The following is a 17889-nucleotide window of genomic DNA, read 5'->3' on the forward strand; positions in this document are numbered from 1 at the left end:
TCTTTGCAATCCCATGGACTGTAGCCCACCAAGCTCCTCTGTCCATGGGATTCTCCAGGCAATAATACTGGAGTGGGTTGCCATTTCCTTCTCCAGGGGCTCTTCCCAACCCAGGGATCAAACCTGGGTTTCCTGCATTGTGGGCAGATTCTTTGCCATCTGAGTCAGTTTGCACAAATACAGTGGGAACCTATGGGACAGCCTCTCAAATCTAATCATGCAGAAGCTTTGCTTCATGAGAAAAACTGCCTCATGGTGTCTATTCAGACTTCAAAATCACTCTCCTATCTCCTGTGAGAGGTCTTTATATCTAATGAGTAGAAATATAGAGATGCAACTCCAGAGTAATTTCAGGAAAAAAATGAGTTGATTTTTTTAAGTACTGGATTTTTAAGTGTGGGATTTGTAACTTTTTCATACTTAGGGTAAATCTGGTAAATATTCACACCTTAAACTTCAGAATAGTATAACAATATTGCAGACTATCTTTTTAGATATATAATATCTAATATCTCTTAAGATGGAAGATATTCAAAATTAGATATGGAGGTAGTCTAGAATAGCAAGCAAGAACATTCCAGAATGAAATCTTAATTGTCTGGCTCCCTACATAACCTTATCAAAATGTACACAGTAAGTCACTGGCTTAACTTTTTGCTCCTTAGAGTCAGGTTATCTAACATCATCTTATAATATTTAAATCGTATTTCACGTCTAAAGAGAGAATGCAGACACATACACTAACATTAAGAATCAGTGCATCCTTTTCTCATCTCCAAAGCATCCTCAAAGGCTAAGTATCAGCTGTTTCTCCAATTAAAAAATAATCAAGTCAAGCCTTATAATTCCCATGCCTATAAACACACGGGGATAGTTGTCAGAAGATTTTGTTATTTTGAAAAAAACTTGCCTCTCCCCATACCACAGAAGTCCCCTTCTCCCCATACCAACATTTCAAGGGAAATACAATAAAACCTAAATATATCCAAGTTTGTGATGAATCCAATAATTTCAGCGTAGACTGGAAATTATCTTTGCTTTAATAAATCATGCTTAATATGGAAAGCACATTAACAGTGAGACGTGATTAGAAAGTTTAACAAGGCTAAAATAATTAAGAAAACAGACATGCTAACAAAGAAGTCTCATATCAACCCATCTTATCATTCAAGCAGAACTTTTATGCAGGTAAAAATCTGTTTTGAAGACGAATGAACTTTTATTGTCTACACCTGGTTGCTTAACATAATTGAAAGTAAGACAAAAACGATAATCCTGAAGAAATATCTTCGGGGTAGTATGAATGAACTCTTCAGATGGTCTAAATCAACAATGTGTGGCTTCCTGGTGTCCCTTTCCCTTTCCTCCCCTCCCTCAGCCACCTTCCTTAGTTCTAGCTAATTTTTTTTTTGACTTTTTTCCTTATATGTCTTTATCCTTCTTCAAATGAAAGTGAAAGTGAAAGTGGCTCAGTCATGTCCGACTCTTTGCGAACCATGGGCTATACAGTCCATGGAGTTCTCCAGGCCAGAATACTGGAGTGGGTAGCCTTTCCCTTCTCCAAGGGATCTTCCCAACCCAAGGATCGAACCCAGGTCTCCCACATTAAAGGTGGATTCTTTACCAGCTGAACCACAAGGGAAGCCCAAGAATACTGGAGTGGGTAGCCTATCCCTTCTCCAGTGGATCTTCTTCAAATAGTAATAGCCAATATTTATTGTTTGCTATGTGCCAGGAACTTTCTAAGCATTTCACATGTGTTATTTCATTGTCCTAACAACTCTATGGGTTTGGTACCCTTCTTAACTCCTCTTTACAAAGACAAAAACTGAAACATAGAGAGGTTAAATGCCAAGCCTAAGGTGACTTACCTTATGCTCCTAGGCTGAGGGCAGGGACCACATCTTGATGGCCTCCATACCCCCCGGGCCAAGTACATCATGGGCCCAATCGTGTGTGTGAGGGAAGAAGTGGTCTTACTGCCCTGCTGGTGATGACGTTGGCCTTGCCTGTTCCAGGGTTCATGACCTACATCGTGGAGCCCCTCTTCCGGGAATGGGCCCGCTTCACGGGACACAGCACCCTGTCTGAGAGCATGCTAAGCCATCTCGCGCACAACAAAGCCCAGTGGAAGAGCCTGTTGCCCAAACAGCACAGAAGCAGTGGCGATGGCAGCCCAGACCACAAAGGCCCAGGGACTGAGGATGAGGAGCAGACTGTGACTGAAGGCGATGCTCCGTAGTGCCCGCCAGGCCTGCGCCCTGCTCTGCACACTGAGATTGACAGGCTTCTTGCGCAGAGGCCTCTGGGAGAGCGGATGCTCTGGGGGGCTCTTGCTGGTGAACCCGGCCCCTCTCTGGACATCATCCAGGAGCTCTTCAAAGTCCACCCTCCTCCCACTCACCTGCCTCCCTCCTTTTCCTAAGTGTACAGAAGCCATCCGTCACCTCAGCATTAGCTGCCGAAATGAGCAACTCCATTCCACGATGAGGGAGCTTATTCCAGGGACCGGCTTGGCCCTGGAGGAGAAGACTAGGGAGTAAGAAAGAGGTGCTCTTGTCGTGGCCCCTCGGGCCCTGGGTCACACTGTGACGGGTGGCACTTCCTGAGTCCAGAGCATTTTAGGCTTGGCCATCGGACTGCTGATCTGCATGACAAAAACACCAGCATATTTGGAACTCCAAGGATATTGGTCTTAAGTGCAAGAGCTCAAACAAGAGAGAGCGTGAGAGAAAGTACCTTCTATTTTAATAATAATTATTATAAAATAATAATAAATCTTTTTAACTTTTCTATTTTGTGCACTAGACAATGGATCTAAAACTCTGGACAAAGATTATTCAACGTACCCAAACGCGAAGAGGGGGTTCATTGTTTTGTTACAGACTCCATGCCACTTTGGGTCAGAGATTTGGCATCTTCTCAATTTAAGAAACCATGTTTTCTATCCGATGCGAGGGGAAGGTGCTGTACAGTTCATTCCTTTGCACCATTAGTCAATCTGTCTTTTATCAATAACTCAGATTCAGTGACATGTTTATTTTCACACCTGTACATCTTCTGTAAATATCAAGCGCTACTGATTCCCATGCCAAAATACATGAGTATTATGGGATTGCTACCTGTATAAACAATGGCACTGTGAACAGAATACTGTTAGTTTTAATACAAGAGAATGCATTTGTAAATATGTTATAGAGTTTATTAATATACTATTGTTTGCAGTAAAGGCCTTAACTTTAAACATCTTTTCATCTTCTGAAAGCTGCCCAACTTAAATCCTCACAGATGTCCTTCTGAACTGCCTACCCATGTCTATCTTGATGCTTTCCAGCTAAGGTCACAAACCAAAACTCAATAAAGTCTTTGAGGAAATATTTTGGAAATTTCACATGCATTCCGCTTGAGACCATAGTGTCTAATCTATGGCACCAAGCATGATTTCCTCAGATGAACAAGACCCTTCAACAAGCCTGAAGTCACTTTCAACACAGCGATGTTGCACTCAGTTCTAACAAACCAGCTGATTAGCTTGTGTTTCTACAACTCCTGTCATGGACATGGCAGTGTGTCAGCCTCACAGGACACATAGCAGGTCTCACCAACCTTCCATAACCCTGTCAGCTAATCATCAGGGACTTCCCTGCTCCCCTATAACACCATCATCTGTTCTGGCTATAGTACCAAAGCATCTTTGGTTTATGGTTGGCATGAATTTCTTTGGTGTTAATAGTAACTGGATTTTTCTTTTTCTTTAATTTCATATGAACTACCCAACTGTTTAGCAGACATTAACATCATTTAAGGAAAGCAAATATTTCTGTTGTCTGGCAGAGTTTACCTTCCTAGCTGGTTACTGTGGTTAATTATGACTCTAGCTGGCAGAGTCACCTTGGAATTTTGTTGCCATTTTTTCTGCAGACACTTGGCTGGAAAATCAAGTGTTACAGCATTCTTCTCTAGTCGGCTAAACTCCGCCCATTGAACCTTTTCTTTAGAAGTTCCAGCATAACGAATGTTAGATGAAAATTGGCAATGCCCCCTTTCTTTTTATCTTCAACAGTGTGGTAGTGGGGAGAGTGATAATATGATTGTTTCTGCTACTATCAAGCTGTTTCGCAAGCTGATAGAACCTCAGCTAACTCTCATTTCCTAAGTGCAACTCTTTTTTTTCCTCCTAACATACAAATTAAATGTGAGAAACTTGACTGGATTGTATTAAGTTCCTGCAGAAAGACCGAGGCTTGCAGAGTTAAGGTTTAGGGTGAATTGGAAAGTTGGTTGTAGTTTCATTAAAGTAGGAGAGATGGTCAGAAGGTACTAAAGAAAGTGTGAAAACCTCATGAAATGGGTGGATAATAAGTTGAAATTATTGATATGGGTAAGAAGGGAAGTTGTGAAAACTGAACACTAACTTCGGGTTTGTTTTTCAGGTTTTTTTTGTTCTTGTAATAACTATGAACTGACACGATTCTTTATGGCTTTAATACTCTGAAGCTCTTAGCTTGGTGAGTCCTCAAAAGAGAACGCATTGAATGTATTTCTGCTTCCAAACTCGCTTATTTTGGTTTGGTGATGCAGAGGACTTTTGAGTAGTCTATTTCTAATTTTCATGAGATCAAATCAAAGAAAGCAATTACTGGGGAAGATGCAGGAAAGATAAGGAAGAAGACACTGTTTTAGCTAATGGAGCTCCTCCTTTGAGTTTAGGAAACAAACCTTGTTTAAACAATATTTATATCATAATTTAAATAAATAAGACTGGAGGCATTTTTCGTAGTTTCAAATTTATAGGACACAAGTATTTTAGGTCTTAAGGAAGAACTCACAGAGAAAACTACCAAATATCTAACAGTTAAGCCTATGAAGCAGCTACTAGTACAATAAAAATCTGAAGCAAAATGAGATGTGATGCGTAAACTAATTACATTTGTCTCCTTCCTTCAACCATATGAGTTCCTAGATCCATTTTTTTTCTGTAAAAAAAAAAAGAATGTGAAAACGTTTGTTTTCTTTTTTCCTGCCTACTGGTGGCTGTCTGATGGACAAAGCCTGCTTTTCCTTTTGACAGCACCTGCAAACAATTAGAACGTTTTTCCTGAACCACTGACCTCCCCATCACTCCCTGATAGGCCGAGTGAACATTCTGCCCTGTTTCTACCTGCCTAAGGCTTCCCGCAATGGGACGTGGATCGTGTCCTGCAACACTGTCACCAGATAGTGCTTCCTTCAAACTACAGACTTGTTTTGTAAATTTTTCTCATGTTGAATCAGATCTGCTCACTGATTTGAACATTGGTTATGAGCTTGTATCTCACTATATTTCTTATGCTTTGTTCTTTAACGCAAACCCTTAAAATTGTGTTGTTTTGTGTACACACGTGAAGTTTGGAAAAAAAACAAACACCTTGTGAGTTTTTGCTCAAAATGTGGCCTAAATATTCATTGGCATGTCTAGATAAACAATTAAAAATAAAGATAATTTCTTAAAAATATCACAATATGAAAAATACTCTGATTTTCACCAGGTAGCATGTTATCAGCCAACCAGTCAGATTCAAGGTCAAGGTCAAGAACACTGCTGCAGACATGACTCATGTGACTCATTCCACTGGATGCTACAGAAACAGCCATGTCCATAAAGCTATCACTTGCCAATTAGGGGGAAAGGGCCATCATTCAATTCTGCCTTTCCCCTGAGTCCTGATAGTTTTCTGATCCACATTTATCAAATTCATGTATGAATGAGAATAATGTACAATGCTTTAGGTTGTGGAACCATAGCAGACTTACTTGTGAAAAATATAGTCTTGTATTTCAGGATTGGAAGCCACAAAGAACAACAGAACAGTTCAGGCAGGACAACTGAGTGTCTAAATCTATCTGGAAATAGAGGAGGAATGAAACACACAAAAACTATTCATGTTTCCCAGAAATAGTGTTGTATCTTTATCCCTCTCATATCTATTTTGTTAAGATTTGTATTCAGAATTTCACTGATTTTTTAATGCTTCCTCATGTCTGAATGTAAAGTCACTTTTTTCATTTGTCAACACTCAGTGTCATCCAATCAAAATCAAAAGTGAGATCGCAGTGGTTTTCCAAGTAAATGTCAGACATAACTTTCAAATGTACCCAGGAACCTAGCAGAAACATCATCAAATAGACCAAGCCTATATGAGCAACTGAATTTAATTCAACAAATATTGACTGAGGGTCTACTATGTGCCAGAGGTTGGGCTAGACACTTGGGATATAAAAAGACCCAATCTGGGACTTCCCTGGTGGTCCAGTAGTTAAGACACCAGGTTTCCACTGCAGGGGGAATGAGTTCGATCCCTGGTCGGGAAACTAAGATCCCACAAGCCATGCAGTGCAGATAAAAAATAGAAAGAAAAAAAAGACCCAGTCCTTTCAGGAGCATTCAGACTTGTGTCAAAGATTTGCATTACCAGTGAACTCTTCTGAGATTTTGTGCGAACATCCGTGAAGTCTCAACTTCTGGAGAACAGCATAAGATCATACAGATGAGCTTGGAAGGCAAAAGTGGTCCCAGTCTTGATTCTGTCACTAACCTATTCTGTGATTTCAGGCAAGTTACTCTCTACAAAATTATTTCCAGAAAATAATGCTTTTGTTATGGTCCAGGAAGATTCCTCATGCTGCAGGGCAGCTAAGCCCGTGCATCACAACTACTGAGGCCCACACGCCTAAAGCCTGTGCTCCACTGTAAGAGAAGCCACCGCAATGAGAAGCCTGTGCACAGCAATAAAGAGTAGCACCTGCTTATCTCAGCTAGGGAAAGCTCATGCTCAGCAACGAAGACTCAGTGCAGCCAAAAATAAACTAATTAATTTTTTAAAAGCTTCAAAAAAATAAAAGAGATTGCATACAAAAAGCACCCAGCACTCTGTCTGGTATGTGGTAGGCTTTTAATAGATGCAAGTTCTCTCCTCTTAAATTATCAGACACTTCACAAATAGCCATTCACACATGGGTAAGAATGTGGATAACATATGGGGAATAATGTAGTAAAGAATGCTAGTGATCTTACACTGGGAAGTTAGACTCACTCCTGTATTTTTTTACCTGTTTATTGGCAAAATTGTTAAAAAAAAAAAACAAAAAACTATCTCGTGAAACCTATAGCCTACTTTTCTGTTTAGTCCTCTACATTCTAGAATAGAAGTTAATGTATCTTTTGTTAGCAGTTTTGTCAGAAATTTCTGTAAAGGAAACAGCTCCAAAGAACAAAAATGAGAGTCATTTATATACATTGCATCTATGCCACTAAAGTCCCACATCCAGCTAGTGATGGCTCTAGTCCTCTGTGTCAGTCCCCAAAAGTTTTCTGGGCTTTCATGGGCTTTGCAGGAGCAGTCATGGACTGGTGCCTCCAGGCACACTTGGTTCACTCACTTACACACCTCCAAACGTGTTCTCAGCTAAAGCTTATTGTCTGTCCCAGAGCAGGCCAGAAAACAGAGGCATTTCCTAATAACATGACAAAGAAGGGAGAAGACTCCATCCTGCCTCCATAGGAATGTAATGGACAAACATTAGAATAATGACTAAACAAGGAGCTTTTAGCTATGAAACAGTATATGATGGTCTTTTTTTTTTTCAAGTAAGTCAGAGAGATTATTAGAAAAAAATTTTCAAGTTTTAGCTGATATGGTTTGATGATGCATGATTGCCTTGCTCAGTCATCTAAGGAACGGTGTATCTTTGATTCACTTCCCTGAAATACTTTAAATTCTAGTATTGTAAGTGCTGATTTAATCTCCAGTAATTTTTTCCTTTTAGGGAAGTGGTCTGATGGAGTTTCAAAAGTGTGGGCTTTGAAGGCAAACCAGAATTCAAACTCCTTTATCATTTGATATTTAACCTCAGGCAGACGACTTCACCTCTCTGTGCCCCCATTTCCTCATGTGTAAAATGGGAGTAACACCTACCTCCCAGGGCAGTGTGAGGTCAAAATTAGAAGACATACATAAACATATAGCACAGTTTCTAGCAGAAAGAGGATACTCAACAGATAGTTATTGTTCATTTAAAGAACAAAAATTTACAAAGTGGGAGTTGGAGTATGACTTTCGGTTTCTCTAGTTGTACATTTTTTGTGCAAAAGAAAACACAAGATCCATTAATTGACATTGAGCATGATTATATTTACAGGTGACCAGTATGACTATAAAACAATCCTTATAATATGGACAAAATGTTGTAAAAAATGACTATAAAAGAAGACAATGTCCCTAGGGTACTAATGATAGAAGACCAGGGACATTTAAATAAGTGTTAGTTGCTAAATTGTGTCCAACTCTTTGCGACCCTGTGGACTGTAGCCTGTCAGGCTCCTCTGTCCATGGGATTCTCCAGGCAAGAATACTGGAGTGGGTTGCCATTTCCTTCTCCAGGGGATCTTCCTGACCCAGGGATGGAATTAGGGTCTCCTGTATTGTAGGTAGATTCTTCACTATCTGAGCCACTGGAAAGCAGAACTGTCTTTTCTGTATGTAAAGTAAAATGCTCCTCAGCCTAGCCAAAGAGAACCAATCTGTCAAGGCTTTCCTAGAGGTAGTGATAATACAACCCCAGTTATTTGGTTAACAAACAAAACTTGATATCCTGTCAAGTTTTCATGAATTCCATTCATACCCTATAAATCCTATCCGCAGACATTTCCAGTGGCCCTTCCCCCTGTAATATTAGATCCTTTCTGGCCAATGACAGCAAACATGGAGAATCCAGGGGAGTCTCTGTAAATAGATGATCCTAAAATAGATTCTGTTCTCCCAAATTATGCTTGACAATGAATATGCTAAAAGGTGTTTATTAAGTATTCCTTGGGGTGGGGGTAGGGGGTGTTGGGAATGGCTTCTGGGACTTCCCTGGCGGTCCAGTGGTTAAGATTCCATGTTTCCCCTGCAGGGGGCACTGGTTCAATCCCTGCTCAGGAAATAAGAGCTCATAGGGCTTCCCTGGTGGCTCAGATGGTAAAGAATCTGCTACAAGGCAGGAGACTCCGTGTTTGATCCCTGGATAGGGAAGAGCCTTTGGACAAGGGAATGGCTACCCATTCTTGCCTGCAGAACATGACTGAGTAACTAACACACAAGCTGTGCTAGGTGGTCAAAATTAAAAAAATTTTAAATGGCTTCATAACCAAAGAAGTTTGAGAAGCAATGAATTAAACACCCAAGTTCCTCTCCTGCATGCTTCTCAGAACCTCCCATATACTAAGGCACAGCTCCACGACAACAATATAAATGATATTGTTCAGATCTAATTTTGGTTTCACATCATCAAGGATTCCTTGACCACATCAACCCAGAATGATCTCCCCATTTATCATTTGCTTTAGTTTTGTTAGTGATTATTAGTTATTTATTATTATTGATGTGTGTATGTCTTTTCTGCCCAACTTGAGATATAATATAACATTGTGGCTAACTTGTTTGAGCTTGTGGCTTGAATTTACCACTTACTAGGTGTCTGACAACAAAGGTCCAACAAAGGTTCATCTACTCAAAGCTGTGGTTTTTCTAGTAGTTGTGTATGGCTGTGAGAGTTGGATCATAAATAAACCTGAGCACCGAAGAATTGATGGTTTTGAACTGTAGTGTTGGAGAAGACTCTGAAGAGTCCCTTGGACTGCAAGGAGATCCAACCAGTCAATCCTAAAGGAAATCAGTCATGAATATTCATTGCAAGGACAGGTGCTGAAGCTGAAACTCTAATATTTTGGCCACCTGATGCGAAGAACTGACTCATTGGAAAAGACCCTGATGCTGGGAAAGATTGAAGGCAGGAGGAAAAGGGGACGACAGAAGATGAGATGGTTGAATGGCATCACTGACTTGATGGACATGGGTTTGAGCAGACTCTGGAGTTGGTGATGGACAGGGAAGCCTGGTGTGCTACAGTCCATGGGGTTGCAAAGAGTCGGACACAACTGAGTGACTGAACTGACTGAGATGTCTGACCTCAGGCAAGTTTCTAAACATTTTTTGCCTTGGTTTCTTCATTGGTAAAATAATGATTAAAAAAATATTACCTATTTCATAGAGCTTTTGAAGATGGAAAGAGTTCATGCATATAAAACACTTGAAAGCCTGGCAGACAGAAAGCACTCACTAAATATTAGCAAGAACCAACATGTCCCTCACCCCTTGACCCATGAGCTTCTTGATAACAGGAGTAGCTATCTTTTCTAGCATATTCTCCAAAGTGTAGTACGGAAAGCACAAAACAAATACTTCTTAAATGAAAGAACATAATTTTGATTGATAAATTGAAAATCATATTAGAACAATAATGTGAGTATTTAAATCCGATCAAACATGTTCCAACTGGAACACTAAGTGTCCTATAATTTGAATATCTATGTTGCTTTTCAATTTTGCTGTATTTCTATCCAGTAGACTTACATTGTCTCTAAGAAAAAGATTTAGGAAGACAACATGTTTTCTCCTCCCAGTTTATGAGCCTACTCTTTTGAGTGGTGACAGCAAAGATAATTCCCCTAAAAAAGTTGATGCCCAAAGATTTCTAGTTTTTTTCTTTCATCCAAATAGAAGAGAAACCTACAGGACCACTAAACTGCTTCCTTTGCAGAGCTAATAAAAGTCCCCTGTTGTAACAGACAATCCAAGAAAAAGGAAGACATAAATCCCAACACTCATCTTTAAAAAGGAACACAAGAGCAGCAGCTGAATCTCCTATTTTATCTTTGTTTCAAGCACTTGCAATCCCATATTACCAACTCCTGCTTTCTCTTCCCAGGAAGCAATTACATGTGCATTTTTTAAGTTGTCAGCAAAGTAAAGCCTAAGGGATCAAAATGAAGGGTCATTTCTTAGGGTTATTTATCCCTTCCCACTTCCCACTGTTTTATTTTTGTTTGGACCTTTCTAAGTAAAGAGTCAGACTTGACATGTGAATGGACTTTCATTCACACTTGAAAAAAAATAACTTACAAAGGAAAATAAAATGCCAAGTGTCATGTATTAGCATAAGTGAGAAATGTGTTCTAGAATTACAAACGACTTTTCAAGTGTTAACCTGACTGACTTGGGGAAGAACAAAAAGTTCAGATGGATCTTTCAATCCTTGGGTTATGTAACATGCTGTGAAATAGTTCTTAGATGCTTCTACTAGTTTTCCTTTTTCCTTTTCGTTTTTTAAATTGGAATATAATTGCTTTGGGCTTCCCAGGTGGCTCATTGGTAGAGAATCTGCCTGCCAGTGCAGGAGACACAGGAGACGTAGTTTTGATCCTTGGGTCAGAAAGACCCAAGGAGAAGAAAATGGAAACTCACTCCAGTATTCTTGTCTGAGAAATCCCATGGACAGAGGAGCCTGGCAGGCTATAGTCCATAGGGTTGCAAAGTGTCAGACACAACTGAGCACACACACGCACATAATTGCTTTACAATGTTGTGTTAGTTTCTGCTATACTACAAAGTGAATCAGCTATATGTATACATATGTCCCCTCCCTCTTGGACCTTCCACCTCAAACCCTTCATCCCACCCATCTAACTCATCTCAGAGCACCAAGTTGAGCTTCCTTTGCTTTATATCAGGTTCCTGCCAGCTATTTTACACACAGTAGTGTATATATCGGAGAAGGCAATGGCACCCCACTCCAGTACTCTTGCCTGGAAAATCCCATGGATGAAGGAGCCTGGTGGGCTACAGTCTATGGGGTCGCTAGGAGTCAGACACGACTGAGCGATTTCACTTTCCCTTTTCCCTTTCATGCACTGGAGAAGGAAATGGCAACCCACTCCAGTATTCTTGCCTGGAGAATCCCAGGGATGGCGCAGCCTTGTGGGCTGCCGTCTATGGGGTCGCTCAGAGTCGGACACGACTGAAGCAACTTAGCAGCAGCAGCAGCAGTGTATATATGTCAATCCTAACCTCCCAATTTGTCCCATCCTCCTCTTACCACTTGTAGAAAGTGATCTCAGAGGCTTAATTTTGTTTCAGAAACAATAGTAATAAAGCCTATGCTGCAACTTTGGAGTGAGGATTAGAGCTAATATACTCGCAGTGCTTTGTACAGTATTTTGTATATTATTGACATTTAATAGTCGTGTCCAACTCTTGGCGACCTGTCCATGGGATTTTCTGGGCAAGAATACTGGAGTGGGTTGCCATTTCCTTCTCCAGGCAATCTTCCCAACCCAGGGGTCAAACTAGGGTCTCCTGCATCACAGGCAGATTCTTTACCACTGAGCCACCAGGAAAGCACCCTTTTTAATTCTTCTAACTCAGATGAGGCTGGCGATGGAGACAGGAGGCCCGGAGGAGAAATGGTGAGGGAAGTGAGCTTGTATTGATTTTTCTTTAACATTCGAAGTAAAATAAGCTTTTAAGAAGAATAACCAAGCTGAAACCAAGGTACTCCTCCCCTTCTGTATCAGTGTCGTGAGGCTGCTCTAACAGATCACCAAAAACTGAGTGGCTTCACACCACGAAACTCGATTCTCTCCCAGATATGGAGGCTGAAGTCTTAAACCAAGGTGCCAGCAGAGCCATGCTCCCTCCAAAGGCTCCAGGGAAGAAGCCTTTCTTGCCTCTTCTAGTGTCTGGGAATTTCCAGGTATTCCTTGGGAAACCAGTCATGCGGTCAGGATCCACCCTAATCTAGTCCGACCCCATCTTAACTAGTTACATCTACAAGAATTATTTCCAAGGAAAGTCACATTCTGAGATTCTAAGTGGACAAGAATATTGTAAGGATGGGAGTTCTATTCAGTTCAGTACAGCTTGACACTATGCACCAATCCACTCTGTGCCTTACCTCCATGGCATCAACCCCATCACTCACACACCCACACACACACACACACACACACACACACACACACACAGTACATACACATCTTCCAGATTCCCCCTGAGTAAGGCTACTGGGACAGATTGCTTTAGGTTTGAGATAGGGTTGTTTTGCATATTTGGAGGGAAAGTCTGGAGAAAAATCTTACAGGAAGGAAGATTGAAAGCACATCTTTGTGTCTTTCTCCTATCTTCCTCACTTACTAATTCAGATCTGTCTCAGAAAAACACAAAAATTCTTGAAAATCTCTCTGGAATCTGCCATCTGGAGATGACAATGTGCATCTTATTCCACATTTCAGCTTCTTCACTCTCTCATCATCACTAATGTTCCAGACACTCCAATCCATTTATTCACTAGTATTTTGGAAGCAAAGCAACAGATGCAGGAGGGTTGGCCACAGGAATGAGTAGCTTCAGGACGTGGAGGAGAAGGTAGACGAAGAACAAAAAGGACCCAGTGGCCGATGAGTTATCAACTTCATGCTGAAGTCATGACACTCAAAATGAAGGCAGGACTTGGGGTGAGAAGCCCGGGGCCTCTCCAGTAACTGAAACAGAGAATATGGAACATCAAACGATGGCAGAGAAAAGGGGGTGGTGCTACTACATGACAGGAACCCCAGGAAAATGAGTTTTAGCGTTTTGGATATCTCGGTGAAGGTAGAGGACTAGTGGTCTAGAAGCAGCAGTAAGAGGTAAGAGGACACCAATCCTATTTCCCAATCCTGACATGAAGGACAGTTGGTGATAAATGGCCTCCATTTGAGAGGCATCTTGAAAGCAGGGTCTTTGTGGGGGGGCAGTTTTCTATTGAAGCATGAAAGATAGAGGAATGTCAGTTGTGGAGATAGGAGGTGTAATTGTATGTCTATCCTGTTCTAGGAGCTCCAGAGAATGTAATACAAGGATCAGAAAGAAAGACTCTGGTGAAGGTTAGATTAGAATAACATGGAGTATGAAGCTATAGAAGAAGACAATGAATGGAGGAAGCATTATTCTTAGGTGGTGAACCAGGTGGGGGATGGTGGGTTATGCTGGGCATTTGATTGCCCAGAAAACTAGTCCCAACATTCCCTCTCTGGCTGGAAGGAGATGTTCAGGGATTTACAAAGTTCTCCTAGATGCACTTTCAAGCTGTGGGGAAAAGAGGAACCCTAGCTCTTGAAAGAAGTGACTTATGGTTTGGCTTGACTGTGATGGGCCCAAGGAGGTTCTGGGCATCAGTAATTTGCACTTGCCCCCAGAGAGTGGTGAGGGGCTCCCAACCCAGACAGCCTTGGCTGGGAGGGGTGATGGGAGCAGGCTCTTTGAGAAGCAGCAATACCCAGAAGATCTCAGCATACAACCAGCTCAGCTTCTCCTTTGGGGACTCCAAGCCCAGCAATACTACTGTTCTAGATTCTGTGTGCAGTCTAGAGGCAGAGATAGGGTCTGTAGCTAACATTTTTTAAGTGTCCTTTGTACTGTGTCTGCAGAGGTCAACTGTGAGCCCAGGTAGCTAGCTATAACAGGAAGGCTCATCAAATATGCCAGTTTTCTGGATGAAATGGAAATATAATAAGTCTGAAAAATGGAAATTTACCCCTGACCAACCAAATGGGCTACTCTTTAATAATGGAGAACATTATGTAGCAGCAAAGACTAAAACTGGATACTAAAAGGTAAATGATTTTTGATAACTATTTCTAATTACACATTGGAAATGCAAGCAATCTCTTTGTAAAGTATAAATCAAGCAACATCCAGAATTTAATCTCAATTCTAACTCAGTTCATGGAGAAAAAGAGGCCCAGAAATCAGCAAGAAAAAATGGCTTCACTCAAGCCCTCTTATATCTAATCAGAGTTGGCTCTCAAAAAGCATTGGAGAACACGGAGAGAAAGAGATCACTTAGACACCATTGTGTAGTGATTTCTTATTAACATTTAATTTAAGAAAGAGACCATTCTAAGAATTTGAGAACTTTCTAGAAAATAAAATATATCTTTTTCCCTGAAAGTGACCTTGCTGTCCTGAAGCCTCCAAGCCTTCCTGGAATTTTTATTTAGAATTCTAGAGAGTTCAGTAAAGATTTTTAAAGGCAACCCCATCTTCTGCTAACATGATGTGCAGAGGCCTTCTTCCTCCTAGAATTACAGGATCTATAATCCAATATTCTTTAGAAATGAAGAGGTTATTCTTCAAATGAAGAGGCAATTCTACTACCAACAGGCACCAATTTCAACTGGAATGTAATTTCAAAATCAAGACCCAAGTCTTTAAATATTACACTGAAACGCACGATGTATTGAAGTTGTACTAGGACATTGGTTAGTCCAAGAAAGAGTTGGTAGAAAAATAGAGGATGGCTTGGTTTAAGTGGTCGCTACAACTTCTCAGAGATTCACCCAAAGCATGCAATATTTGGGATGTTACTCTTCTCTTCCCCTCAAACCTCTACCTCCACTATGATTAACCAGCAGTTGTCTACTAAGCCACTGATTTCTAGTGGTGATCAGTGGAGAAACAGCATAGAAGAGTGGTTACAGAAAGATTGCTTGAACTGGAATTCTGGCTCAGCCACTTAGTAGCTGTTTACCCCTTGGAGGGTTTCTCAGTCTCTTTGTGTCCCTGTTACATCAATGAGGTAATAATAGCACCACTCATGGGGTTCTTACAAGGATCAAATGATTTGGAACAGTGTGGCCACATAGTAGCAGCTTAATAAGTTTTTAAATTGCTAAATGGTCATATGAACAGGTAACATGAAAATATACTCTCCTGATTTTTCTCACCTTGCTCAGAATTCAAGGAGGGTTTACTCTAGGCAATATTGTCAGTATATATTTCAGTTTTTGCTTCCATGGTAGCTGTTGCAAGATTGCTGTCATAACTTTGGAGGTCATGTTCCCAGACACAGTGTTCCCTGAAACTGTCTCATTCACCAATTCAAGCCCAGAATATATCCACACTTCTAGCAGATAATAGGTCCTTCAAGAATGATTGTACAACAAAATGAACCTTAGATGAAATAGTTATAGAAGACTTAAGGCTATCAAAATGAGAGAGAATGCAAAAAATGGAAATATCCAGGAGCGGCCAATCAAAGAGTGGGCAGAATGGCCTGTAAACCAACACCTGGGAAGTGGAACTCCAGTTCATCTTTCCAATATCTTCTACCCAATCATGGTGTGTCCACCATCATTTGTCCATGCTGGTAAAGAATAATAACTAAGCTGCTTAAAATAGAGGCATGGAAGTTACTAAGGAGACTTCTCTGGCAGTCTACTGATTAAGACTCCATGCTCGGCCCTAGGGATAAAGAACCTGCCTGACAGTGCAGGAGATGTAAGAGATGTGGGTTCAGTCCCTAGGTTGGGAAGGTTTCCTGGAGGAGGGCATGGCAACCCACTCCAATATTCTTGCCCGGAGATTCACATAGACTGAGGAGCCTGGCAGGCTACAGTCTACAGGGTCACAAAGAGTCGTACAAAACTGAAGCAACTTAGCATGCACACATGTTTACACTGCAAGGGGTGCAGTTTGGTCCCTGGTTGGGGATCTAAGATCTCACATGCCGAGGAGCATGGCCAAAAGATTTTTTTTTTAAGTTACTGGGAATAAATGAGACAAACTTCCAACATCTTCATGAGATGGGAGCAAAAGCACATTTGGAAGAGTCCCAAACAAGGCAGACAGCAACTGCCAAGGAGAATGACGCTCTCTCTGTCTTAATGAGGACTCTCTGCTTTCATTGGCAGAGGTACTCTTCACAAAGCTCCAAGAAGAATTCCTTCATCTATTCTCCAGTTCTCGCCTCATGCTCTTCCCTGATTTCTTCTCCACTTCCTAAAAATTTTCTGTGTGTGGTCATATTTCAGACTTTTTAAAATTGAAGTATAGTTGATTTACAATATTTTCTTAGTTTCAGGTATATCCGAATTTGTTTAAATGCCTTTTTTTTATCTTAAGAACTTTTGCATCTCAATACTGCAAGTATTCATTTCCCAATCATGTAGAAAATACATAAAGGAAGAATAACCACCAGAGGCTTGCACAACTTATGGAAAGGAAAATGACAAAGAATTACTTCCTAAACCAGATTCAATGGGACTCCAGGGGTTGTTCACTGTCTTGGGTTAAATAAACTATGTTGACTTAGGGAATCATAAGAGCTTATCAAAACATAATCAGAAATAACAATTTAGGCATAGAAACATTAGAAAACTTACCTTTTCCTCATTCAGGAAACTGAGACCCTTTTCTCTTCTTATATCTATTTTATGATAGCTGGCACAGATCAATTAAGGTTGCAATAAAACTAGAATCTTATTATTCAAAAATTGCTTCAGGGGGACTTCCTTGGCAGTCAGTGGTTAAGACTTTGCCTTCCAATACAGGGGTGAGGGTTCGATCTCTGGTTGGAGAGCTAAGACCCCACGTGCCTCATGGCCAAAAAACACAAAACGTAAAAAAAAAAAAAAGAAACGACATTATAACAAATTCAATAAAGACTTTAATAATGGTCCGCATCAAAAGAAAAACAACTTTAAAAACAAAACAAAAACCTCCTCAGGGACTTCCCTGGTGGTCCAGTGGATAAGACTGGACTCCATGCTCCCAATGCAGGGGGCCCAGGTTCAATCCTAGTCAGGGAACTAGATCCTGCAGGCTACAACTAAGATCCAAGGCAGCCAGAGAAAAAAAAAACCTCCCCAAAAGATCCCAAAGCTCTATCTGCACTTCTCATGAACTCTCAAAAATCACTGTAGTCTGACTTCTATCTTAAAAGTGCTCATGAAACTTATCTTTCCAAATTCAGATGGCATAACTATTCTTATCTCACATGTCATGATTATTTGCAACTCACTATTTCTTCCTTTGAACACTCTTTTTTGCATCATATTCTCTTGATTTCGCTCTCTGCATCTACTAACCATTCCTTTGTAAAGTGACCATCCCTTTTTGTCCAGGAGTCTCCTAATTTTAAGGGGCTTCCCTGATAGCTCAGTTGGTAAAGAATGTGGGAGACCTTGGTTTGACTCCTGGGTCAGGAAGA

General features: G+C 40.8%; 1 protein-coding gene across 4 annotated transcripts in view; it reads left to right on the forward strand.

Moving 5' to 3' along the window:
- The window catches only part of PDE7B (phosphodiesterase 7B), a 350661-nt gene extending 345168 nt beyond the window's left edge, over positions 1-5493 (forward strand). For 2 of the 4 annotated variants that reach the window (XM_081528759.1, XM_081528761.1), the window contains one exon: positions 2019-3375. In XM_081528759.1, coding sequence (XP_081384885.1) covers positions 2019-2242 — 224 coding nt within the window. In that variant the 3' untranslated portion in view covers positions 2243-3375. Of the gene's footprint in view, positions 1-2018; positions 3376-5071 lie in introns of those variants that run through there. The other 2 variants (XM_081528762.1, XM_081528758.1) reach the window with 2 other exon arrangements.
- The last annotated feature ends 12396 nt before the right edge of the window (positions 5494-17889 follow it).

The sequence above is a fragment of the Giraffa tippelskirchi genome, chromosome 9 (genome assembly GCF_054371585.1).
Source record: "Giraffa tippelskirchi isolate mGirTip1 chromosome 9, T2T-mGirTip1v1.2.pri, whole genome shotgun sequence".
Taxonomy (NCBI): Eukaryota; Metazoa; Chordata; class Mammalia; order Artiodactyla; family Giraffidae; genus Giraffa; species Giraffa tippelskirchi.